Below are 26,415 nucleotides of genomic sequence, written 5' to 3' on the forward strand. Positions count from 1 at the left end.
TAAAATATAAACAGCATATTTGCATGATCCTTAACTTTCTCATCCCTCCCAAGTTCCAGGAGGGCAGAGCTATCATCTGTCCTGTTCTCTGTGTATCCTCAGTGTCTGCAGTAGTGCTTGGTACATCATAGTTACTCAGTAAAATGTACATTTGTTGAATAAAGACACTTTGAGGTGACTAGCCCTATTAAAGATAATAGGCAAAGTGTAAGTTGAGTTACTGACCTTGTTTAGAAGTCTAGCGTGGAAAGAAATCAGATGTAAAACCTGAGTGCCGAGTAAGAAGGCAGTGTTCATTCAAATGGGCAAAGAGAAAATAACATTCAGGAGGCTTGAGAGGCAGCTCAACAATGGGGCTAGAATGGTGGAAGTGCCCCTGGGCTCATCTCATCCTCCTGAGAGACCACACGTTCCTTCATCAGATACTGAGATAAACGGACTGTGCACCGGCTACAAAGGTAGCTTTAATCACCTGTAAAACTGCAGAGATTTTATAAGCTATATTATCTGATCACAAAGTAATGGTAAGGACTTTAAAAACTAAATATGAGGGGCATCCCTGGTGGTCCAGTGGCTAAGACTCTGAGCTCCCAATGCAGGGGGCCTGGGTTCCCTGGTTGGGAAACTAGATCCCACATGCTGCCACTAAGACTTGGTGCAGCTAAATACATAAATACTTAGCGGGGGTAAAAGACTGAATATGAGTAAAAGGAAAAAAAAAAATCCTAATAATTATTCATAATCACTTGGAAATTTAAATAACTCCCTGATGAAGAGGAAATGATAATTAAAAAAAAAAAAAAAACCTTTAGAAATGAATAGCTGGAGCACTCCATATCCAACCCTTAAGTTCTTTTTATAAGAAAGTGTTTTAAAAAGCTTTAAAAGGTAAATAAATGAAGTCCTCATCTTAAACTAGAAAAGGAATCAATACAAGATTAAGGAAAGATGGAATTGGTAAAAGTAAAACTTTTTTAAAGAAAAAAATAGATAACTGGAGGGCCATATCTTTAAAAAGACAAATGGGCTAACCTGTGGCAGGCTTAATTAGGAAACTTAGAAGGAAAATTTGAAACAGTAGATATGAAAAAGATGTAAGCATAGATATGAAGGAAGCTGGATCAACTTTCAAATGGATGTATGTTTTCATAAACTTTTTTTTCGTGTATTAAGAGATAGCTTTTTTGATTCTTAAAATTTTAGATTCATGAAACCCAAAATTTCTTTATAAAAGAAAACATTATGGAACAAATAATATGGATATGTAATTTTTTACAAGTCTCTGAGTTTCCAAGAGGTATTCCAACATCAGTATTGCATCCAACCTTGTAGAATTTATTTGATGAGATCTTACCAAGTGTCAGTTTGTGAGGACTTAAATCCTGTAACTTTGGAGGGAAGATGTCCCAGTGTAGCTGACATTGCACAGATTTTTGTCTGTTTGTTTAGAACTTCTTGTTTTAGTGGCCATGTGGGACTTTAGCTCCCCAACCAAGGATCAAACCTCTCCCGCTGCTGTGGAGGCACAGGGTCTTGGCCGCTGGACCACCAGGGAAGTCCTGACATTGTGCAGATTTTGATGAGCCAGCTGATTTTACTTGGAGGGTGGCATGCATTCATTGAATGATATAAACCAAGTAACTTGAACTCTGAACAAAGGCTTGCATTGCTTCCTGTTCCTCTCCAGTGGTTTTGTGAAGTGTGATGCTCCAGCGAGTAGAGATACTTGAGGACTTGATAATGAAAGACTGTATACAGAGTCTGCCTCTCTAGCACATATTTTTATAGATGTTGAAAACGTGGTTGTCAAATGGTATTTTAAAAACTGTCAGGTGTGTGTGTTTTTCAAATGAGTTTTAAATAATTCAGTACTATGCAGGCGGTAGAAAAACGGCTTTATAAACTTGCAGTGCTCTTTTGTACTGAATATACAAGTAGAGTCTATGAATTAAAAATGAACACTATCCAATCCATCTTTTTACTAATAACCAGTGTAGTGTTGATGGAAATTCACTGTTACTGTTTTTTCTTTGTTTTTTTCCCATTTCTTCATTTTCCCATTAGAAAATTGCCTTGAAGTTATTTAAGCATAGGTATCGTGTGTGTGTGTGTGTGTGTGTGTGTGTGTGTGTGTGTGTGTGTGTGTGTGTTCTGTCGTGTCTGACTCTTTTGCGACCCCATGACTGTACCCCTCCAGGCTCCCCTGTCCATGGGATTCTCCAGACAAGAATACTGGAGTGGGTTGCCATTTCCTCCTCCAGGGGCTCTTCTCCACCCAGGGATTGAACCTGTGTCTCTTGTGTCTCCTGCACTGGCAGGCGGGTTCTTTACCACTTTGTCACCTGGGAAGCCATCATGTGTATTTATGGCGAAATAGGTTTCTAACAGGAGCAGTGTCTGGTTTGTCTATCCTGATGGCTGACTCCCGGCAGGCTCCTTCCCTTTTCTTCCCTCTTGTGTGCTGCTGACTGAGGGCTGAGGAAAGAGTCCATGTGGAAGATAGTTCACTTTGAGTAAGTGTCAGAGTCCTCAGAGCTTGCCCATGCAGACAGTTCGTGTCTGAGTAACCTTGTAGAATAGTAAAAGTCCTCTCCTTGATTCGAGAGTCTAATTGGGAGTAAAAAAGTAAGGGTCATGGATTATTATGAGTCTTCACCACATTTCTCATTGATTTATCACTGCTCTCATATTTCTCCTGATCTCATCCAGGAAAGCTCATCCCTGGAAAAAGCTAAGTGACGTGCATCATCCTGTGTACAGTTCTTCTTCCTGCCCATAAAGAATTATAGGTTTTCTGAAGGCAGAAGAATTTTCTTCATGATGGTCATTATTATGGCTCATATTTGATTTTGTTTCCCTCAGGTGTTTTGCACTAATAATAGTGGTATTAGTCATGTTCTAAAAAGATGCTTACACCTTGGAAGAAAAGCTATAACCAAACTAGACAGCATATTAAAAAGCAGAGATATTACTTGGCCAACAAAGGTCCATCTAGTCAAGGCTATGGTTTTTCCAGTAGTCATGTAAGGGTATGGATGTGAGAGTTGGACTATAAAGAAAGCTGAGCACTGAAGAATTGATCTTTTGAACTATGGTTTGGAGAAGACTCTTAAGAGTACCTTGGACAGCAAGGAGATCCAACCAGCCCATCCTAAAGGAAATCAGTCCTGAATATTCATTGGAAGGACTGATGCTGAAGCTGAAACTCCAATACTTTGGCCCCTGATGTGAAGAGCTGACTCATTTGAAAAGACCCTGATGCTGAGAAAGATTGATGGGGCGAGGAGAAGGGGATGACAGAGGAAGAGATGGTTGGATGGCATTGCCAACTCAATGGGCATGAGTTTGAGTAAACTCTGGGAGTTGGTGATGGACAGGGAGGCCTGGTGTGCTGCAGTCCGTGGGATCGCAAAGAGTCGGACATGACTAAGCAACTGAACTGAACTGAGTCATGTTCTGAAGTTGTCAGATCTCTAATCTGAGAACCTCAGAGTTAGGCATTAAATGGCTTTCATGGCAAAAGATTTAAGGTGTATTTGTCAGGATGGAAAAATGACCGTAAAGTCACAGTGGTTGAAAACACCTGTCTTTAAGCTCTTTTGCGTTGTAGCAGTTTTAGGGCAAATTTTAAAGATTTGCCCTGCTGCTGCTGCTAAGTTGCTTCAGTCGTGTCCAACTCTGTGCGACCCCATAGACGACAGCCCATCAGGCTCCACCATCCCTGGGATTCTCCAGGCAAGAACACTGGAGTGGGTTGCCATTTCCTTCTCCAAAAGATTTGCCCTAAGAAATGGTAAAAGTTCAGGTAAAATTCATAAATTCCACTTCAGTGTCTCTCTCAGTGCACCACATATGATTGCTATCAAGATTGCTATCAAATGTCTTGAGCAGACTGATGATATACTGTTTAACACACATCCTTTGTAATGGTGTTTCAGATAATACAAGACTGACTCGTTCTGAGTACAGTAGGGACCCCCTTCTTCTGAGTAAATATATTCCGAGACCCACAGTGGATGCCTGAAATCAGGGATCATGCTGTACCCTATATGAATGTTCTTCCTCTACATACATACCTAGGATAAAGCTCAACTTATAAATTAGACACAAAGTTTAATTATTGTTGTTGCTGTTGTTCAGTTGCCAAGTCACATCCAGATCTTTGCAACTCCATGGACGGCAGCATGCCAAGCTTCCCTGTCGCTCACCATCCCCTGGAGTTTGCCCACATCCACATCCATTGAATCAGTGATGCCATCCAGCTGTCTCATCCTCTGTCACCCACATCCTCCTGCTTTCAGTCTTTCCCAGCATCAAGGTCTTTCCAATAAGTTAGCTGTTCACATCAGGTGGCCAAAGTATTGGAGCTTCAGCTTCAGCATCAGTCCTTCCAATGAGTATTCAGGGTTGATTTTTTTTAGGATTGACTGGTGTGATCTCCTTACTGTCCAGTGGAGTCTCTAGAGTCTTCTTCAACACCACAGTTCAAACACATCCATTCTTCTGTGCTCAGCCTTCTTTATGGTCCAACATTCACATCCATACATAACTACCAGAAAGAGTAATGGTAATAATAATAAAATAGAACAATCACAACAATATCCTGCAATAAAAGTTATGTGAATGTGGTCTCTCAAAATACCTTATTGTACAAATTTAATATTTTTTCCATCTTAATTAAATGCTTATTACACACCATGATAGCCAACTTTTGCAGTTTGAGATGTGCCAGCAAAGCTAGCATAAGTTTTTTTCCCTTCTTCTCAATTTCATTGATAGAAGATTCATTCTTATTGCAGATTTTAGCAACCTCAGCATTCGGTTTTTCCTCCTTATTAAGTTGAAAACTTTTACCTTTTCACTTAAAGGAAACACTTTATGGCTTATCTTTGGCAGATCTGAATTGCCCTTGTACTTTGAGGCTGTTATTAAGTAAAATAAGAGTGACTTGAACACAAATCCTCCGATACCATGGCAGTTGATCTGATAACCCAGATGGCTACTCAGTATCTCCAGGCATATATGCTGGACAAAAGGATAGCTGACAGACCAAGACAGTGACAGGTTTCATCAGGCTACTCAGAGCAGCACACAAGTTAAAATCTATGAATTTTTTATTTCTAGAATTTTCCATGTAATATTTTTGGACCATGGTTGACCTTGGGTTGCTAAAACCTCAGAATGCACAATGATAGATAAGAGGACACTGTTATATTTAGCCTGGAATGACTCACGAGAGCTGTTGTTCCCTGTCCACATAGAGGTGGGCTGTGCAGCTCACGAGATGGGTGTTTCTCCTCTGCTCCATATTGTTCTAAGATCCTCTTCTGAAGTCTTCATTTTTAATGATGACTTTGACGTCTTTTGATCTATAGTCCATAGAATTTTGCATGCTGGTTTCACTTGAGTTTTCATAAGGTTCAGCTCAGAATCAGCACTTTAAAAAGAAAAAAAGATCAGATGGGGAACGGGCAGCAAAAGATCTTAGAAAACAGTAAAGAAAATTAAAACCACCTGGTGAAACAAGTCTTTTAGTAGATTTGAAGGAGGCACACATAGCTGTTTTGAAAAAGTTTGTTGAGGGGTACAAATTAGAAATCAGTAGATTAGTTCATTTTGGGGAAATGTTTTATGGGTAAAACATGATCCACTATATTGTTAGACTTGTGTTACATGAACAGTTGTATGGCTTCTGGTCACACATGTGGCGTCTTATCCTCATGTTCCTCACTGAAGATAATACATCCTACTTATGCTTTCCCAGAATTAAAAAGTCTGAGCAAAAGCAAGCAGAAGGTATATCCATCAGTGAGGAAGTACTGGGTACAGATGCGTTACTCAGTTCTCCTTTCAACACACAATTATTGAGCATCACTCCTACTTTCTCTTAGATCTCATTTTCATAACCCTGGCCCTTGGTTTTACTTTTCAAATATTCAGTTCCTCGTCTGTTATGTAGGAACTACAACAGTATGCATCTCGTGAATTTGTTGGGAGGACTAAAAAGGTAAACAGAAAAAGTCCTGAAATCAGTATCAGACTCATTGGAAAAGCTCCCACCATTTCAGTGCCTCTGAGCTGTCTTCTGTGGGTACAAGAAGAATGGCGGATGAAGCTCACACAAGTCTGAGGACATCAGAGCCCCTGAGAATGACGCCTCACTGGATAAAAGTATCCACGTATTTCAGAGAGCTCTTGAAATAGTAGGTGCTCTGTCACTCAGTTCAGTTCAGTTCAGTTCAGTCGCTCAGTCATGTCCGACTCTTTGCGACCCCATGAATTGCAGCACGCCAGGCCTCCCTGTCCATCACCATCTCCCAGAGTTCACTCAGACTCATGTCCATCGAGTCAGTGATGCCATCCAGCCATCTCATCTTGGGTCATCCCCTTCTCCTCCTGCCCCCAATCCCTCCCAGCATCAGAGTCTTTTCCAATCAGTCAACTCTTTTGCATGAGGTGGCCAAAGTACTGGAGTTTCAGCTTTAGCATCATTCCTTCCAAAGAAATCCCAGGGCTGATCTCCTTCAGAATGGACTGGTTGGATCTCAGTGTCCAAATCTTTGCAGCTCCCTGGACTATAGCCTGCCAGGCTCCTCTATCCATGGAATTTTCCAGGCGAGAATACTGGGGTGGGTTGTCATTTCCTTCTCCAGGGGATCTTCCCACCCCAGGGATTGAACCCACATCGGCCATGTCTCCTGCACTGACAGGCAGGTTCTTTACCACTAGTGCTGTCTGAGAAGCCCTTTAGAGATAGTAAATGAGTATTGAAAAATAGTGTTTCTCAATTTTAACAAGTGAGGTGAGTGGATTTTGACTCACATTTTAACACTTCCAGTGTATTAAGCATTATATGGACCACTTTTGTTTGTATTTTCTCTTTTATTTCTTCCAATGGTATTTTTATTTTCTCCCACACATAACAAATTGAGCTGTATCTAATACAAGGGTATGTGGTTGATCTAGTCACTAAGTCATGTCCTACTCTTATGACCCAATGGACTGTAGCCTGCCAGGCTCCTCTGTCCATGGGATTCTCCAGCCAAGAATACTGGAGTGGGTTGCCATTTCCTTCTCCAAATACAACTCACTGGGAATTCGTACAGTGAGTTGAACATTTGGGTTAATATTTCTTTAGTGTGGTAGCATCCTTTCTGACACTTTCATTAGAATTTTCAAGCCTTACATGTCAGGCTTTCTCACGAGACTGCAGCAGAGATGTCTGTCAGCACTGAGGTCTCATTTGAAGGCATTCCTGGGGAAGGAGCTGCTTCCATGCTTATGTAGCTTTTGAAAGAACTCAGGTCTTTGTGGGTTGTTGGACTGAGAGCTTTGCTGTCAGCTTTCAGCCAGAAGCCATCCTTAGTTCTCTGCCACTTGAATCTCTCTGTAGGTCAGCTCACCATATGGCAACTTCCTTCATCAAAGCTAGCAAGGAAGAGTCTGCTCACAAGGCAAAAATTACAGTTTTATGTCATATGATCATGGAAGCTGCATGCTTTATTCTATAGGTTAGAAGCAAGTCCCAATCCCATCCATGCTTATGAAGGAAGGGTTTATGAAGGGCATGAATACTAGGAGTCACCAAGCTCCTCTTAGAATCTGTCCACCAGAGCTTCTTTCTCAGAAAAGCTCTCTCTACACAGTGACAGGGTTGACCAACAGCTCCTGCCTTACGTCATCATAAAGTTAGTGATTCTAGAGAAAATAGAGCCACTTAACCTCCTTGTCATCCATATATGTACCTGTTCCTTTTACCAGTTAGGATTCTTGATGGAAAACAGAAATTAACTCTGGCATATTTGATCATGGAAAGACGTACTGGAGGATGACAAGCAACTCCTAGAATTGTTGAGAATAATGAAGTATTGGGCTGGGGGAAGACCTGTGAGAACTGGATGGACCCTTGTGCCATTGCCACTGCCTCACTGCACTCTCAGCACTGTCTTCTCCAGATTAGGCGTGAGCTGTGTCTCACTGGCCATGTATTGGTCCCATGTCGGTGCTCCAGCTGCCAGCAGGGGAGATGAGGGCACATCTGCCCTGCTTGGGCCTCCATCAAAGGTGGGACTGTGTATCTTCAACTGTGACAGTGCTCCTGAGATGAGCCCCTGTGGATCTCATGGCTTCATTGGGATTACGTTGTCCACCCAGATGTTCGGCCTAGTATGTTGTCTTACATAAACACATTCTACTCTAATGGGCGGTTTTCAGAACTGTGCAGCTGAGGGTTCTTTGTCCTTGTTCAACATCAACTGTGCCTCACAGGCATACCAATAAGGTGGCTACAGGAGCAGCATGTGATGTCCATGGCATGTCTGGGTCTCTAAGTCATGGGGAAGGTTGGGCATTTGTAGAATTTTGATTCAGACCAGATTTAACCACAAATGGAATTTACCTTTTCTGAAATTATAGGTTAGCTTTATGATCCAGTTTTGTTTCCCAATCTTTCTGTTGAATTTAGAGGCTCAGGGATTACCCTAGCTCTTTACTGTCTTCAATTTTGACCATGTTTATATGACTCTCTTGAATACATGGGTGCATTAGCTAAATTATCATGTTTTCCTAGGAACAAAAAACTTGTAAATCTTTTGAAGTAAGTTCACATGTTTCCTTGCACATATTTTCAAAGCTATACCTACTCTCTTGCTGCCTTTCAGGATATATTAAGACCAACTTACCAAGAAGGGAAACAGATGTCACTTCTCTGGGGGTACATTGCAGGGTAAAGAGTCTTGCCAACACTCAAAATGTTTTTCTTGTTAGCCTGCCATGCCAGCTGAAATCTCATCATTAGAATTTGAATTTTGGCTTAAGATCAGTGGGCCTCAACCCCAACACATAAAATCACCTGGGGAATTAAAAACAACATTATCAACAAGTAACCCAACAAATAGCAATGTCCAGATACCACTCGAGAACAATTCTGCAGAATTTCTGCGAGTGGTGTCCAAGGAGCTGTGACTTTGAAAATCTCTTTAAGGGACTCAGTTGAGAGCTAGGATAGAGAGCCAGTGGATTAAGACTACCACCTGGTAAGAGAAGCCTACCATTGGTGTTCTGGTATGTATCAGCGCAGTGTAGAAGTCACTGCCACAGTTCACAGCCAAGACTGTTCCTTGCTGTCCTTCTCTTCTTGTGTACCCCACAATGAACTCTCATTAATTGGGGTCATCTAAGCCAGTCTCTTCTTACAGCCTCAAAGAGCCCAACTACCATAGGGCCATGAGATTTCCAGTTATGACACTCCTTCTGAAAATACCTCTACAAGGCTGATTTGCTTCATAACAGTAGCATATGTTAAAATCAGGCTATAAACAATCCCACTTCTCTTTCATTTCACATTTACTTTCTGGAGGTGATATGCACATAACCATTCATGTGGTATCCAGAAATATTTTCGTCTGTAGTAATAGCAGATGGCAGAGCATTTTTCCTGTGCCAAGTTGCATTTACTCTGCCGCAGCACAGTGTGGAAGTGATCATGGCCTCTTTCAAATAGTCTGACTTCCCGTGTGCGTTTCAGTTGTGGTGGGAAGTTTTCTTGCGTATCACTTCAATATGTTGTAGATTTACTTGGAATCCTTGGAATGTGTACATGGTGTAGTCACATGAAAAGTACTTTGAAAAATATTTTTGAAGCTTAATGATTAAAGGTCATCAATTCAACGAACATTTCGTAAGCCTCTGCTGTGTGCTAAGCTAGTGGTTTTCCACTAGGCTAGGTGGCGTGGTCTCCAGGAAGGCTCTTGGAAGTTTACAGGGTTGTTTTCAGGTATCATAACGATTAGTGGAGGAGTTACTGGCACTTGGTTTGTGAAGACCACAGGTACCAGCTGCCCTGCAGCCTGCAGGACTGTCCCCTTCAACAAGAATGTCCTGCACACACCACACCCCTATTCCGTTGAAAGGGCTTTTATGTAGGTGAAAAACCTGTTTATGATTATCTGAGCCTGAAACCTAATTGTGCTTTTCATGTAAACACAAAGATTTTCCTCTTTGGCATGGATTTAATAGGCAGTGACTTTTTCCAGGAAAATTGTAAATTGAATTGTAAATGTAACTTAAGAGAAGATTGTACTTTGCATTATTCAGAGTCAAAAGCCTCCTATAAAGTCATGTCACCAGTGAAACCCTGCCTGCGGTGTTTGAGTCACAGAAAGCCCATCTGTCCCCACCTGCATTTGTGAATCTCTCCATGCAGATTCCATACATAGGGGCAAACAAAGGGACCACTTTATGTGTCTTCTGGTGGTGGTATGACTGAACATTTTTTACAAAATCTTACTTAACGATTTTTGGCTGTGCCGGGTCTTCATTACTTTGTGAGGGCTTTCTCTAGTTGCGGCGAGTAGGGGCTTCTCTTGTTGGGGAGCATGGGCTCTGGGGCACGGGGCCTTCAGTAGTTGCAGTGTGGACTTGGTCATTGTGGTGCATGGACTCGGTTGCCGCACGGCTTGTGGAATCTTCCCAGGCCAGGAACTGAACCGATGTCCCCTGCATTGGCAGGTGGCTGCTAACACTGGACCACCAGGAAAGTCCCTAAACATTTGTAATTCATAGTATTTTATTGTGTGATTTAAAATTTTCTAGTGTTTACAGCTGGGGCATTGAATTGAGATTGAGTGTATGTGTTGTGTCTGTGTTTTTAAAAATGTGTGTGTAGATATGTTATTTATAAATTCCATTATAATAAAACAGAGTGAGCATTAAAGAATATTTGGGCTTGGGGGTTGTTGGGTGTGATAGGGTTCATAGCCAGTAGGTTAAGCAGCAGGGCAATGGCAGACACACCTGCAGACAAAGAAAGTTCCTTAAATGCTGGAGGAACTCAGACGATACTTCAAGAGCCAAGAAGCCACCCCTGCCTTGTCCTGAGGCAGCAGTCAGGGCTGATCAGGAAGGCTGTTTCGCTTGAGCTCAGCTAGGCAAAGGGCACAGTGCATATTAAGCTGTGCAGAGTGGAATCATAGCCTTTGCAAATGGCTTGAGCCTGGGATGGGACAGGGCTTGAGGGCAGTGCAGAGCAGATGGAGAGATTTGGGGCAAATGGAACCTACTCAACAGTGATGTGGACGGTATGGGAGAGGGAACTCAAGGAGGTATCCAGCTACATGAAGTGTCTGGTGAGGAAAAGAACACCAGCCTCACTTAGAGAATTACACTGACTCTGTAACATCTGTGCTCCAGTTAAGTGTATTGGGTTATTCATTTATTGTGTGTGTAATTTCACTTACCTGTTGCTTTCATTTAATTTGGCACAACTTCTCATTATGTTTTGAAGGAGATTTGAATAATAGCACAGCCTCTAAAGAAACTGATTAATGCTACAAAGCTAGTGATCTTGATTTCCATCTGGAAGTCAACTTAGAAACACTAGCCTGTGCCAAATGGAGGAAAGCTTTCTTAACGATTTACCGCAACAGCAACAGCAAAAATATTTGCATTTATCTACCACATCAATGAGAGAAATGTCGTCTTTCAAATGAGAGCCTTGCCCAGTTACTGTTTTCTTTATATATTTTTAAAAAATAATGACATTCTTGCCAAGGTAGCTCAGTGGTAAAGACTCTGTTTGTCAGTGCAGGAGACATAGGAAAATACAGTTTTGATCCCTGGGTCGGGAAGATAACCCTGGAGGAGGAAATGGCAAACCACTGCAGTAATTTTGCCTGGGAAATTCCGTGGACAGAGAAGCTGGCTCCAGTCCATGGGGTCGCGAAGAGTCGGACATGACTGAGCCCCCAGTAACATAGTAAAAACACTCTTTTAAGAAATTTGGAACAAAGAAGGGGGGATGTTCTTTTCCCCCATATAATTGGTTGCTCTTTCTATGTATCTCCTATTTTTAGATATGTATACGTGTATTGGGGTGTGTATAATGCATCAGAACCAGAGCTTCCCTGGTGGCTCAGACAGTAAAGATTCTGCCTGCAATGCAGGAGACCTGAGTTCGATTCCTGGGTCGAGGAGATCCCTGGAGAAGGGAATGGCTACCCCCTCCAGTATTCTTGCCTGGAGAATCCCATAGACAGAGGAGCCTCGTATGTTATATACTTAAAGATATAATGTCATGGCCCTATGTATACAGATATTCTAGGAGTCAAGTAAAGTTAAATATATGAATTTTGAGTCATTCTTCCTCTCAATTTCCAACTTGGTATCCAGATATCTAGTGAACACTCCCCTAGGTATTTCTGTTTAACTGTCTTGCAGGCATCTCAGAGTAAACACATCAAAATGGAGCTCTTAGATTCTCCCCTCTCGCTCCCCTCTTTCTCTGGTTTTACCCATCTTAGTAGGTAGGTCTCTCATCTGTCTCATTACACAAGCTAGAAGCCTAGCTTTCTCCCTTTTCCTCACCCCCTGCACTGAATGTATCAACAAATCCTTTATCTTGGCCACCAAATAGACCTCAGGCCATTCTTTTCTCTCCACGCTTACTGCTCCCACCCTCTTCCAAGCTGCTGCCTCTCACCTGAGCTACATTAGCCTCCTTCCTGGTCTGCTGACACTTGAGAGTCTGCTCAGCAGACAGAATAGATCACTCTTAAGAATCCTCCTTTTTAAACTTCTCCAATGGCCTCCCAATGTACTTATGAAATGACCCAAATTCCTCCGCATGGCACCTAAGGCCTATAGGACTTGACCTTTACCTGTTTTTCTAAATTCATCTCATGCTGAAATTCATGGTTTCCATCATCTCACTGTATTCAGCCACCTCATAGCCATCTCAGTGTTTTTAAAACACTGAGTTCTTCCTTCCCTCAAAGTTCTTCCATATGTACTTTTCCCTGCCAGAGGCTCCCATCCTCGCCTCGTGGCCTGCCAGCTTCAAATCCTGTGTATGTCACTGTAAATGTCACTTAAGGAGCCATCCCAGACCGCCCTAGGGAAAGTGGCGTCACTTCCCTACACTTAACACAATTTACTGTTAGTGTGTGTTTCCCCCACCAATTATAAACTCTGTGAGGCAGTGACTGTTTGTCTTGTTTATGTAGTAGTCAGTCAATAAGTATTTGGTGAATGAATGAATGCTACTTCCTTGAACCAGCTCGTGGGATTCTCTTGCTGCCAGGCTAAGAGATGTGGACTTGAGAGCCAAGCAATTGCTTGGTATCATCTATTATATTGGAAGCTCTTGTGTAAGAGAGGCTCCTCCAACCTTTGTCATGCTTATTTTTGTCTAGCTCTTGTTTGTCTGGGACTGAAGTAAATGTCAGTGGTCAGCTCCCAGCTCTGTCTTTGAGGTCGGTGCCATGTTTATCGAACCAACATGGAGAGTAGAGATTGCATTACCTTTAAGGAGATAGAATACTGGAAGGAGACTAGTGTTTCCTTCTGAGGCCACAGCGAGCTGGAGAGGGCATGAGGAAGGTATGGTGAGAGATACACAGATGAGGTATCTCCCACAGTGCCATTGCTAAAGAATCAGGCTGGCTGTGGTTGAACAAAGCATCACAGATAGAAAACAGATGGTTTAAGAACAGGGTATCATCTTGGGAAGAAGCCATCTGATCGAGATTTTCCATAGTGATGTTCATTAAAGCTGAAACATTCTTGCTACATCTTGTTTCTGTCGTGGCAGTCAGGGGCCTTTTATTAAGATCCCCAGACCTTCTGATCCACTCAGTCCCTACCTGGTAGTAGCTGCTTTTACAGGAGGAAATCCTGAAACATCCAGTACCAGAGGCCACTTCTAGCTGGCTGTCTTTAACCCTCCCTTTTCATCTTACCTTGTCCAACACTGGGTTTCCACCAAGTTGCGTCCTTAATGAGGTCTTTTGCTGTTCATCCACAGTGAGATCACGTCTTAGAGTAATTCATTGCCTGCTTTCTGAACTGTGCCTGAGAGGATCACCTCTGCAACTGTGGGCAGAGTTCACCGTTTAACAGAGGCCCTGTAGAGCTTGTCTTGGCTTCCGATCATAACTTTAGATTTGCTTCTTCAACAGTGCGTGTGACGGTAGGAACATTTGCATAACCACTTAGCTCAGTCTGACAAATAATTTGCCTGTTAAAGGAGTGGGGGGATCAGCTGACGCTGGCATGGTAGGAAAGAATGCTGTGTGTTGGTATTCATAATATTGTCTGCATATCATCTGTGGAACTAAAATCCACAATGGTATCTTTTCTTCAGCTTTACTGAGAGGTAATTGACCTTTGATCCACAATAGTATCTTAGTTTTGCTCCCAAATTATCTTTCCACCATCACTATTCCTTACATGTAGCAACATTGATTTGATATTTACTTTTCTTTTTTTTTTTTGAAGTTTTTTTCTATAAACATGTATTGAACCCCCACTCTGCTCAATACAGAAGTGCTACATCGCTGGAGGTCCACAGGATGAAAAACAATGAAGATTTTTCATAACTATAGAAAGACATGAGACCTCAGGTTGAAAAAGCAGCAGCAAATCTCAAGGAGGGAATTAAACCAGTTTACAACTGGAATGACCCATAATGGCAGTGAATCTAACATAAAGAGGAAATCTGAAACGCTGAGAGAAGAGCCGGATCACCTATAGAAAAATGACTGTCCGATGGTCAGAGCATTTCTTAGCAGCCGTAGTAGATTCAGAAATAGGACCTTCTTGAACCTATAAAGACTGGCAGAATTTTTGCTTTCAGGCTTGAACTGAAAGAATTGCTAACCGTTGGATTTTAGAGAGAAAGAAATTGATCGCAGATGTAGGTTCCACCATGAGAGAGCCGTGGGCCAACAAAGAAGTTGGACATGTTCATAAACGTAAGTGATCTAAGGGAATGGCTGCCTCTCTGTGTTAGGGTTTGAATACAAACAAAATGTTTTTCCAATTGAGTATGTAACTGCTTAGACTTAGTGCCAGTATTTGAAATTCTTCTGTTTGTGATGAATTGTTTTCAGGGAAGGATTTTTAATCAGAGGTCCATGGATCGGATTCAGGGCATCTGTGAACTTCTTAAAATGGTAACTGACATACCTTGTGAATGTGGAGTCTTTCCGCAGACAAGATTCACGGCATTTATCACACATTTAAAGAGATTTAGAACCTGGACAAGTTAAAGGACTACTGGATCATTGTATTGTCCCCCAGTTAAGAAGAAATTATATCAGCACTTAACTCGCTCTGACAGTGAGATCGGAGCATCTGGATTTGAATTTCGGATCTGTCAGTTACTTTGCAGAACCGCTGAGACCCTGGACAGGTGATTTGCCTTCTGTCTGTAGTTCACACAGCGCACATCCTGTGTGGCCACACACAGCAGTGGTATATCTGGCTCTTGTGGCCACATCTCACCATCACAGTCAATGTTTGACTATAGTTGTTAGGATTTTCTAAAGAGTCCCTCTTGAGCTATCAGAAGAAACAAAGCTTCTAAGTGATCAATTTTAGGCTATAATAACAGACTTAGTGCCGTTGTTTTGTTCAGTGAACACATGGTTTGTGTAATACGTTGTCCAAGTGTGCAGGAGTGAGCACGAGGAGGAAGTGTGTGTGCAATCATTGTCTCTCCCAGTGAAACTTGATACTAACGCAGCTATTCACTGGTGACCGGTGTTTCTTGTGCTTTTGGAGTGTAGTTGTAATGTAGGTCAGGTGTGTACGTTTTGTGTGTTAAGCTTAATTCTACTTCTCCACTCCTTCAGGAGTTGTTTACTAAGAACTAGAGTCAGGCCACTTCTCAGTGCTGCCGATGCTGTGCCAGGTGAGGTCGTGGATGCAGAGTTGAGGACAGTGGCTCTGTCTCTGAGGAACTGCCGTAGATTAGGATGGAGGAGACAAGGTCACCAGATCCTCATGCCAACCTGAGACCTTCTCAGGCTGTTCCTAAAAGCAGGGTTTCCCCAGCCTGCCACTTGGGGTGTCAGCCAGCAGGTGTAAGTAAGAGCAGAGGAGAGTGCACCTTCTAGGAGGGCTGCTGTGGAGCTCGGGGAGCCTCAGATGTCAGAAATGTTGAAACATCTGTTTAGCATGTGTCATTATGATCCTAGGAACACAGTCTGTTTCTAGAGCTGTGACATTTGACATTCCCAGCCACTAATCAGAGAGCCTTGGTGTGTCTTCTTCCTTCAAAGCCCCGGGGCCTCCTTTATCCCTGCCTCCTCTCCAGCACCCCCAGGGGCCGGGATAAAGTGTCCTAATCCTAGGACTGGACTACCCCATCCTACCGGGGAGAAGGAAGCTCCCAGCTCCACTTCCGTTTCTCCTCTGCAGGTCTGTTTCCTCTCTCATGACATGGCTATCTCTTAGAAGGCGAAGGGCAGTGGTTTGTCAAACAGTTACCTACAGCATGGAGCAGGTTAACTCACCTCTTGAGACAAGCATATGATTCCTTTGTCATGGATGGCATCCTTCCCTTTTCTGTGTATAATGTTGAGACTTTCTCAGGGGTTGGTTGTTTGTGTTAGCTATGCCGTGTGCAGCAGGTGGGATCTTAGTTTCCCGACCAGGAATCAAGCCTTCACCTGCTGCACTGGAAACGGAGGGTCTTAACTACTGGACCACTGGGGAAGTCCTGAGAGGTTCTAAGTTTTGATTGAATAAGATCATAAGTTCTGCGTATTTTTTATTTTAAAAGAAAACACTTCTGTATTGCTTAAATGAAATGATAAGGACAGTAAGAGTGTTGAGATGGGACTTTAGTGGAGAATGCTGAATTTAGGCAGATAATGAAATATAGTCTCTGGTCTGCCCGCCTCCCTTCCTTAGTTATCTGTAATGTGATTATAACTTAGACTTCTACAAACCCATTTAGAGAGAGAAACTATGTTATTGTTTGGTCGCTCCGTTGTGTCTGACTTTCTGCAACCCCATGGACTGTAGCCTGCCAGGCTCCTCTGTCCATGCATTCTCCAGGCAACAGTACTGGAGTGGACTGCCATTTCTTCCTCCAGGGGATCTTGCCGACCCAGGGACAGAACCCAAGTTGCCTGCATTGGCAAGGCAGATTCTTTATTGCTGAGCCACTGGGAAGCTTAATACAAAATATACGTCTTTTTTTTTTTTTTTTTTTTACTATATTAACTATTGTGCTCTAATTTATAAATGAGGTTTAAACTTGATTGTTTAATAGGTTGGGATTTAAAACTGAAATTTTCTCCCATGTCATGTTATAGCTGTATAACTTACCATAAAGATTGGCTTCATGTATACCATCATGTAAGAATTGAATCGCCAGTCTATGTCTGACGAAGGATACAGCATGCTTGGGGCTGGTGCATGGGGATGACCCACAGAGATGTTATGGGGAGGGAGGTGGAAGGGGGGTTCATGTTTGGGAACACATGTAAGAATTAAAGATTTTAAAATTAAAAAAATAAAAAACTATAAAAAAAAAGTTTCAAAGATATTGATGTATTTTATTCTTTTCAGTTAAATTGAAGTTACTGTTTTTAAAGTTTTGATTCTGGCCTCTTCTTTGCTCAAACCACCACTTTCTTTGCCATTCCTTGAACTAGTTGGAGAGTTTATTTGCCTAAAAACAGAATAAAATAAGTACAGTTCGGGTTTTTTTTGGAAAAGCTAAAGGAAAGCACAGTTAATATTGTTCTTCCCTGAAAATGGAAAACTGACTGTCTGATCCCATGTTTTTATTATCAGGTCAAACATGCTGTTAGTTAGAAATATTTGATGAAAATAACAGCTATCCTTAAGGAATGATTATGTGAATGTGTGTATGTGCGTGCATACATGCACGCCCGCACATGGTGTGTCTTTCAGTGTGTGTAGACGCATGCGGAGCCTTGTTTGGGCAGTAGTGTGACTGAATTGGCCATTGGGCAGGACCGTCCTGCCCACACAAGGCTTCCTTTCATCTTTTTCTCTGAAGCGCTCCCTTGTCTGTTTCTTTCCTGCGAGCCAGCAACTCTCCCTGGCCCTGAGACCGTGACAGTTACTTGTGGCGGCCTCACTTGTGGTGTTAAGGGCCTCTCGCCCCTGTCCTTTGCCGCCACGGTCACAAGGCATACTGGACTTGATTCTGCATCTCGCCAGGGTGATGGCGTCAGTGGCACAGCTCAGTCCCTGCCATGGCACAGCCAGTGCTCTGAGGCCGAAGGCACAGCGACTTTAAGCTGCCTCCTGCTCTTCTTGCTGAAACCATCCTGGGACACTGGAATTATGCATTCCGCACATATTTGGGTGTCTGTCCTGTGCCAGGCACCATCCTAGGTGTGCGAGATAGCTCTGTGTAGACCACAAAAGTCACTGTGCTCTTGGAGTTTACATCAGCTCCTTGGTAACTTTCGAAGGAAGAGGAGCCCGTCACCTGAGATGTGAAGAGTTTTTATGACGGGGTACTCTTCCTTTTAGCCGTGGGGTCACCAGTGAGCTCTTGAGGGGTATGGCAGTAGGCTGTAGGGGTGGGTTTAGTAGGAGATGAGGACAGAGAGAAGAGATGGGCAGGGCCATGAGTGGGAAGGCCTTGAGCACAGGCTATAGTGTCTGTAAGCAGAGGAGTCAGTGAGCCCAACAGGATGGCAGTGACATACATGACCTCACCTCCGTTTGGGGAAAATAACTGATGGAGGGCGTGGGCTGCACTGAGAGCGGGAGCTGGGGGCGGCAGAAAGCCAGGCTGGATGATCTTCAATTTACTCCTTTTACTCATTCAGCATATACGTAGCTGGGGTTTGCCTTGTATTTATATTTAGAAGCAATTTCGAATCATAGATGCTATTTTAAGAACAGTGGAACTGATTTAAAGCTCTATCTCATCTTTCAAGCTTGAGGTTTACATTTTGGGGTTTTTGGGGGGCTGAGGGACTGAAAGATCCACATTTATGTGAGGAGTGTGAGAGGGGGTGGACGTCTCAATCTCTTCTGCAAAGTTTTCTCTTGCTCTTTGCCTCCCTAGTCAGAGTGGGAAAACTGTAGCTGTCTGGTCTGCAGTGAACACAGGTAACAGCCATCCCTCACAGTGGCTGACTAATTCAAGATTTTAATTCAGAGGAAATGGATTTCATTGATACTTCCTAATAAGAGCTACAGGCATAAAACTGGAAGAAGTATAATGGGTTGTCTTGACAAAAACGCTTCTGCTGTCCTGAAGGAGCCAGGTCACTTCTCTTGGTCAAGGAAGGAGATTGCCTTTTAAACCTGTTATGCTTGTTATTCATTGTACTTTTTTTTTTCTTGTAAGGTAGGAAGTGATGCCCTTGGGACTGAGTTAAATGCTGCTCAGCATGAAAGATGTGATACAGAACTAGAGCCTGCAAACTGTGATTAACTGACACGCCCCTGGCTATTGAGAAGACAGTGTGTAGTCCGCAGCAGAGCAAACACTCATGAAGGTTCTCCTTCTCTACTAGGACTTCCTTTGCCGGGCATCTGGCTGGAATTCTTGTTGGACTGATGTACACTCATGGGCCTCTGAAGAAGATCATGGAATCGTGCACAGGTATGGAGAACAGGGCTTCTTCACTGGCTTAATGGTAAAGAATCCACCTGCCACAACGCAGGAGACATAAAAGACGCTAGTTCGTTCCCAGAGTTGGCAAGATCCCCTGGAGTAGGAAATGGCAATCCACTCCAGTATTCTTGCCTGGAGAACTCCATGGACAGAGGAGCCTGGCGGGCTATAGTCCATGGGGTCGCAAAGTCAGACACGACTGAGGAACTGAGCACATAAGCACAGAACGCCTTTGGCTTGGCTAGTTGGAAGTTCATCTTCGTTTTAATGGGAATAAAAGCAACCCCAAGTTTCCCTGTGATTCAACTTAGGAATTCCCTAATAGGCTCTTTTTAAACTAAGAGGTGAACCAGCTGGTGTTGGTCCTCTCATGGCTCCAAAAAGAAGACTGAAAGCCCCAGTTTTAAACCTGATGCTTTCTTAGGGGACAAATGAGGTACACACTTAAACACCCACAGCATTATTGCCACTTACCGAAAACCACTATTTCCTTGAAACTGAGAGAACTAAAGCAGGTTTAAAATATGCTTTCTTCTGTAATATCCCATGAATTCAAAGTGCAAGGCAAAGTTAAAAAAAAGACAAATCTGTACTGAAGTACAAGGTCAGTATTTTAAAGAATTCAGAATGACTACTAGGTCCTTGGCGGGTGAGACGTTTTTTCACGCATGGCCAAACCAAGTCTGTTATTCCTGAAGCATGGCTCCTGCTTTTTAATTAAAAAAATTATTTCCCTTCTAATTGCTGCTCAATGAAAATACTTTATTTTACTTAGGAAACCTATGAATTGTTTGGCTCTCTTAATTGAAAATGCTATACTAGTCTTGACTTATAAGGAAACTGTTTTACAAACACTTGTTCTATAGACCATATGAGTTCCAATATTTCATCTTTTACTCATGGGGAATCTTCTGAGACTATTTTACCTTCTCTTGAACCATAAATAATTTGTTTTCACTATTTGTGCCGATGATTGGTATTCTTACAAACCATATAATATTCATGATATTAGAAAGCTTTCTAAACATTGTGCTCTTGCCTTTGTTAGCTGGTTGTATTCACTTTTGGGTGATTTTTACAGACTGTGTTGCATCCACACAAGTTTTTATTTTCCTACATTTGCATCTTACAGTGTTTCTGGTGTGTGTGCCTGGAGGAGACAGCAGGAGCCCCCTGTATTGAAAATGTAGCATTTTATTATATTTTTGATACAACGTAATTATGGAAATCTTGTTATGAGTTTTGTTGCCCAAATGTCCTCAGTGCTGATATAGGAAAAGAAATGATTCTTAGAAGTCTAATATTTTGTTTCTTTTGTGTGTGTGTGTGAGGATTAAGTGATTATTAAAGCTTTCTTACAGACATATTATGAAATTTAGGCAAATATTTTGTTTTTAAAGAGGATTTTCCCCATAATTGTAACATTTTAACTTTTAGTTTCCTCCCTGAAACCTTGCCTGTTTTCTAAGGAGACTTATTTTTACATCATTATATTTTCAGTATAATAAGTAGAAAATTGAATACTAGAAGTTGAAACATTCAGTGCTGTTCACAAATAGCCTGCAATCTCTGCCTTTTTTCCAGTAAAGCAGGAGAAAGAGTGATTTGAGAACTGAAGGGACACAGGAGCCCTGTGGAAATACATGAACTGTCTGATAACTCCTGGGAAAGGAGCATCACACTGAGGGTGTCCCCTGTTACTCTTCCCTCTCTCCTTTCCTTCACCAGTGCTAAATTTTCTGTCCTATTGCCCTTTCAGGGGTAAGAAACAGGAAAGTCCCTTAGGAAGGGTAAGAACATGGCTCACAAACACCCTTGTTATAGGGCATGTTCTCTCTATAGCCAGAGCATCTCTACTTGTACAGAGATCTCAAAGACCAAGCTTGGTCCTTTAGAAGGCGGAGACCATCTTATGTCGTCAGGAACCTTAAGGAACTTCAGAGAGTATAAGTTAGAGTTTCATTGTCCCCACCACATTCTGTTCCCTGTAGGACTAACCCCAAACAAAAGAGAATATATTTTAATTGTTCAGAAATTATTTATAATGACTTTGAGCTTTGTTACAAAGAAGCTAGTAATTGTTGGAAAGGCTGGTAGTTACAGCTTTAGGGCTATTCTGTTCTATCAGACAATATGTCTGTTTTTATTCCAGTACCATCCTGTTTTGTTGACTATAGCTTTATAGTATACAATGGGCTTCCCAGGTGGCTCAGTGGTAAAGAATCTCCCTGCCATTGCAGGAGACAGAGAAGACACGGGTTCGATCCCTGGGTCAGGAAGATCCCCTACAGAAGGAAATGGCAACCCACTTCACTAATCTTGCTGGAGAATCCCATGGACAGAGTCTGGCGGGCTACAGTCCAAGGGGTTGCAAAGAGCTGGGCACGGCTACGTGACTGGGCACACACACGCACATACTGCTTTGTTTACCGTAGCTTTATAACATTGATGGCAGTCAGGAATCGTTAAGACAGCTGTTATCAAAAAGACAAGAGACAACAAAGTTAGGTGAGGATGTTAGTGAGAATGTATACTGGTGCAGCCACTATGGAAAATAGCATGGAGGGTCCTCAAAAAATAAAAAATAAGACTACCATATGATCCAGGAATCCCACTTCTGTGTGTATTTCCAAAGGAAAAGAAATCAGTGTCTCGAAGATATATCTGTACTCCCATGTTCCTTATAGCATTTGTTCACTATAGCCAGTATAGGGAAACATCCCAAATGGGTGATGAATGGGTGAAGAAAATGTGGTATGTGTGTATATATAATGGAGTATTATCAGTCATGAAAAGAACACTAATCCTGTTTTTGATACAGTCGGTGAGCCAGGAGGACACTGTGCTAAGTGAAATAAGCTGGATAATTAAGTATGTTGTCACTTACGTGTGAAATCTAAAAACACTGAACTCACAGAACCAGAGAGTAGAACAGTGGTTTCCAGGCGGTGACAGGTGGGATAGATGCAGATGTTGGTCAAAGGGTACAAGCTTTCAGTTATAAGATGAGTAAGCTCTGGGGATGTAATGTTCAGCATTGTGACTATAGTTAATAGCACTTTATTAATACTTGAAAGAGTACTTGAAATTTACTAAGAGAATAGATCTTACATTTTCTCATATATATACACACACAATGGTAAGTATATAAAGTGATAGATGTGTTAATTAACATAATGGTGGTTATCATTTCATAACATATATGTATATTCAGTCATCCCATTGTACACCTTTTAAAAAAATCACGACCAACCCAAACACGTACAATTTTAATTTGTTAATCATACCTCAGTAAAACTGGCAATAGGGGTCAGGGTAGAGCCTATGGCTACAATTAAAATGTTTTGTTTTGTTTTGTTTTTTCCTTCATATTTAGGCATTTTCCCATCCAATATTGATTACCCAGGACAGCAGTACTACTTTAATAGTTCAGGTAAGTAACTTTATTTCATTTAATACAGTTAAACTTGTTTTTTAAAATTACACTGTTTGTTACTACAGAGCTCCCGCAAGATAATATGAGTTATGCTATTGGAGAGTACACCAGACATTAGATCCTTGTGCCTCTAATGTCCCTGAAAGCTAGATGGGGGCGCTGTCCAGGGAGCATATTTGGGTGCGTTGTTAGGGAAAGAGGGAACTCCAGCCAGAAAATGTTAAATAATTGGTTTGAGGTTTCTCAGACTTGTTAAGATTTGTATGGGAAACAGGCCCCTTGATACTCAGCCTAAGAGACCATTCACTGGCTAAGTATTAGAAGTTACTTTCATATATACAGTTCTCCACGGTCCACTCCAACTACATATTCAGGAAGAATCACACTTACTGGAAGAAGCTAAGATAGGCATTCCTTTAACAGTTAAAGAGGAGAAGGTATTTTTTTCTAGAGGTCTTTGTAAATAGGTAGAAAGGACTTCCTATTCAAGCATATGACCGTTTTTAAGCTAAAGCCCTTACGTTCCAGCCTGGCAAGGCTGCACTGTAATATCCCGGATCAGTACCAGCAGACAAGCAGCAAAGAGCCTAAGCGCCAGAGGCAGGGGGTGGCTTTGTAGTCCTGCCTGTCGAGAACCATTGTAACTTAAATCTGGGGTCAGCAACCTTTCCTGTAAAGGGCCAGGTAGCTACTGTTTGGGAGTCTAAAGGCTTTGTTGACCGTATGTAGTTTTTGTCTCAACTAGGCAACCTGTCGTCATAGTGTGACGATGACCATACACTGTTCAGTCACTCAGTCGTGTCCTATTCTTTGTGACCCCATGGCCTCTAGCATACCAGTCTCCTCTGTCCATGGAATTTTCCAGGAGAGAATACTGGAGTGGATTGCCATTTCCTCCTCCAGGGGATCTTCCCAACCCAGGGATCAAACCTGAGTCTTTGCATCTCTTGCATTGGCAAGTGGGTTCTTTACCACTAGTGTCACCTGGGAAGCCAACCAGATACTATTCATAAGCAAAGGTCCTCAGTTGTGTTCCAGTAAAACCTTATTTATAAGAACAGGCAGTGGATTGTATTTGTACTCCGACTTGTAGCTTTTTGACCCCTGGCTTAAATAATACAAGTACAGAGAATTATATAATTAGATATATATTGGTGCTTTTGCTTTGTTTTCCCATACAGTATTCTGACCCTCAGTCTGGTTTACCCAGTAGCACTCTGTGAGTGGTCATGTTGTGCACGTTTGTCAGACTGACCACTGTGGGAGAGAAAGAAAGAGCTATAGTCCTTGTCTCAGAGTTTATAACCAGGACTTGATTGTAGGTGCCATACATTTGGAAAGGCAAAACAGTAGAAGCGAATAGGACTAATCTGGGTATAGAAAACAGAATGGTGAACCGTGGAATCAAGTAGTACAGAATAACATGATGATAGTTAATGTTCAACAGAATCTCCAGTTGACCCCAGGAAGATTTCCGGAGGTTTTTCTGTACACATAGTTTTCTCCTTTGGTGTATTCCACCCTGAAAATTCCAGCTCTACTCAGGGAGCCTGCTGCATCTGCCTGTGTCCCTCCCTGCTCCCTGAACCGCAGTCTAGAGAGTGCCTTCAGGCTCATTTCCTTTATTTCCCTTCTCTCAAGATTCAGAATCTTGAACTGCCAATTATACAATGCCTGAAAACATCCATCTCGTATGTTTTCTCCCATCTCCTACTTGATTTGGTAGGAGATCTAATCCAGGCCCAGCTGTTCCTTCCTGGCAGAGGTAGGAGCCCATTTCAGAGATACTGATGCAGTGCAGTCAGTGCTCAGCCTGGAGGGAGGGGGCAGGGTTGCAGTTACTGGAGGTCGTCCAGAAGAGGTGGAGTGCTGTGTCTTGATGAGTTAAGCAAGCATCCTTACTTAACTTGATGAAGTTAAGGAAAGCAATGAAAGGAAAGGGCTTTTCAACCCTTTATGAAAAAGCCTGCCTGGAATTTCCAGAATGTAGTGGAGTGCCACTGAATGATTTACTCAGTAGAATGATACTGTTAAGAGTTACAATCAAGATACGTTTTTAATGTCGTTGTGAAGGCTTGGATCATGATGGTCAAACTTGGCTGTTTATGTGAACCACCTGTGAAGCTTTTACAGTGTGTTCATGGCTTGAATTCAACCCAGACCAGTTAACTTATAATTGGGATAGAGACAGGGACTTGGGCCTTTTTAAAAAAAAAAAAAAAAGGCTTCTCAAGTGATTCTAATGGATTCAGGAAGAAAAATCATAGGCTTAGATGATTGGAATTACGTAGGCTTATGGACTACAGTGAAGAATACTGTTGTTCCCCAACTGCTTCTCTCTGAGGCTTTCACTTCTGATGCTCTGGAGGCTTAAAATCCTAGAACTGTGGTCTTGGTGCAGGAGAGAAACAGTTGCTACACAGTGCAAGCTGACTTGTTTCTATCTGAACTCACCTGAAGAGAGGAAGTGTGATGATTAGTTGTCAACAGAGCTGATACAGTCTTAAGGAAGAACACTGGGTCCTTTTGGTTGTTGGTTATGGAGGCCAGCTCACACTGACTTAAGTTTGAGTAGAGGTTTCTCAGCCCATGTGACTCGAAAGAGATGAATCATACAGGAAGATTGTTTTGGCTCTGTCTCCCATTGTGATTTCTCTCTTCCTGTTGACCTTATTCTCTCCAGTATATATGGCTCCTAATACCTCAGAGTACTCAAGGAAAAGGGGCTTCTCTCCTGGTTCATTTTTTAAATCTCCAAGAGGAACAGGAATGATCCTCTGGATGAAGAAAATAATAACATATTTGTGCACAGACGTGGCTTGAACTATCATAAATGACCTCATCCCAACATCTTCTGTGACAATTGGGAATTGAGGTTTAAAAATGTTAAGTATTTTGGCTAAAGTCATACGGGCACTTGGTTACATAACTAGGACTAAACATGCAAGTCACTGATTCCTAGCCTCTGCTGTTTCTGTTGTACAGGGATATGACATCGGCATTCTACTGATTTAACCTTACCAAAGAGGGCAGGTTCCTTTACGGACTTTTCTTTCATCTTTTTTGAACTTACTAAGAAAAAAAGGGAAACCTGCTAAAAGCCGCCTTCATATGAAAGAGGCATAAGCAGAGCAGACACACAGACCAGAGAATGAAAGGCAGCAGTAAAAGCCTCTCTTGCCTTCCTTTCCTATCCCCTGTAAGATTATCATATTTATATTTCTTCCACTGAAGTGATTGGATTTCTTCAAAGGCAGCACTACATAAGGCCAGGTGGCCATGCTAATGGTCACCTAGGGAACTTTTATGAGAGCATATGTATCTCTTACAGGCAGTGATTTATTCTGAATATGGTTGTCCTTAGCTGGAAAAGAATTTATAGGTCACAGAACCTCATGAATGTTTAAAAAGCTGTTACCAATCTTTCTGATCTTGGTGGTGTTTCTTGATCTCTTTTGCCATGAAATCCTGGTATGTGTATAAGGAACAGATGGAGTAGTTTATAGAATAATGATAACCAGAATTTCTTTTATTACAGAGCCAAAGTATATAACTACAAAAGAATATTAGACTAGCATTCAGC

The 26,415-nt window shown here is 42.1% G+C and overlaps 1 protein-coding gene across 3 annotated transcripts in view; it reads left to right on the top strand.

Annotated features, from left to right (window-relative positions):
• RHBDD1 (rhomboid domain containing 1) overlaps positions 1 to 26,415 on the top strand; it is a 134,496-nt gene that overhangs the window by 42,628 nt on the left and 65,453 nt on the right. For all 3 annotated transcript variants that reach the window (XM_052664153.1, XM_052664152.1, XM_052664154.1), the window contains 2 exons: positions 19,296 to 19,384; positions 22,773 to 22,829. In XM_052664153.1, the coding sequence (XP_052520113.1) occupies positions 19,296 to 19,384; positions 22,773 to 22,829 (146 nt within the window). The remainder of the gene's footprint in view (positions 1 to 19,295; positions 19,385 to 22,772; positions 22,830 to 26,415) is intronic.

Source organism: Budorcas taxicolor, chromosome 2 (genome assembly GCF_023091745.1).
Source record: "Budorcas taxicolor isolate Tak-1 chromosome 2, Takin1.1, whole genome shotgun sequence".
In the NCBI taxonomy this organism is placed as follows: domain Eukaryota; kingdom Metazoa; phylum Chordata; class Mammalia; order Artiodactyla; family Bovidae; genus Budorcas; species Budorcas taxicolor.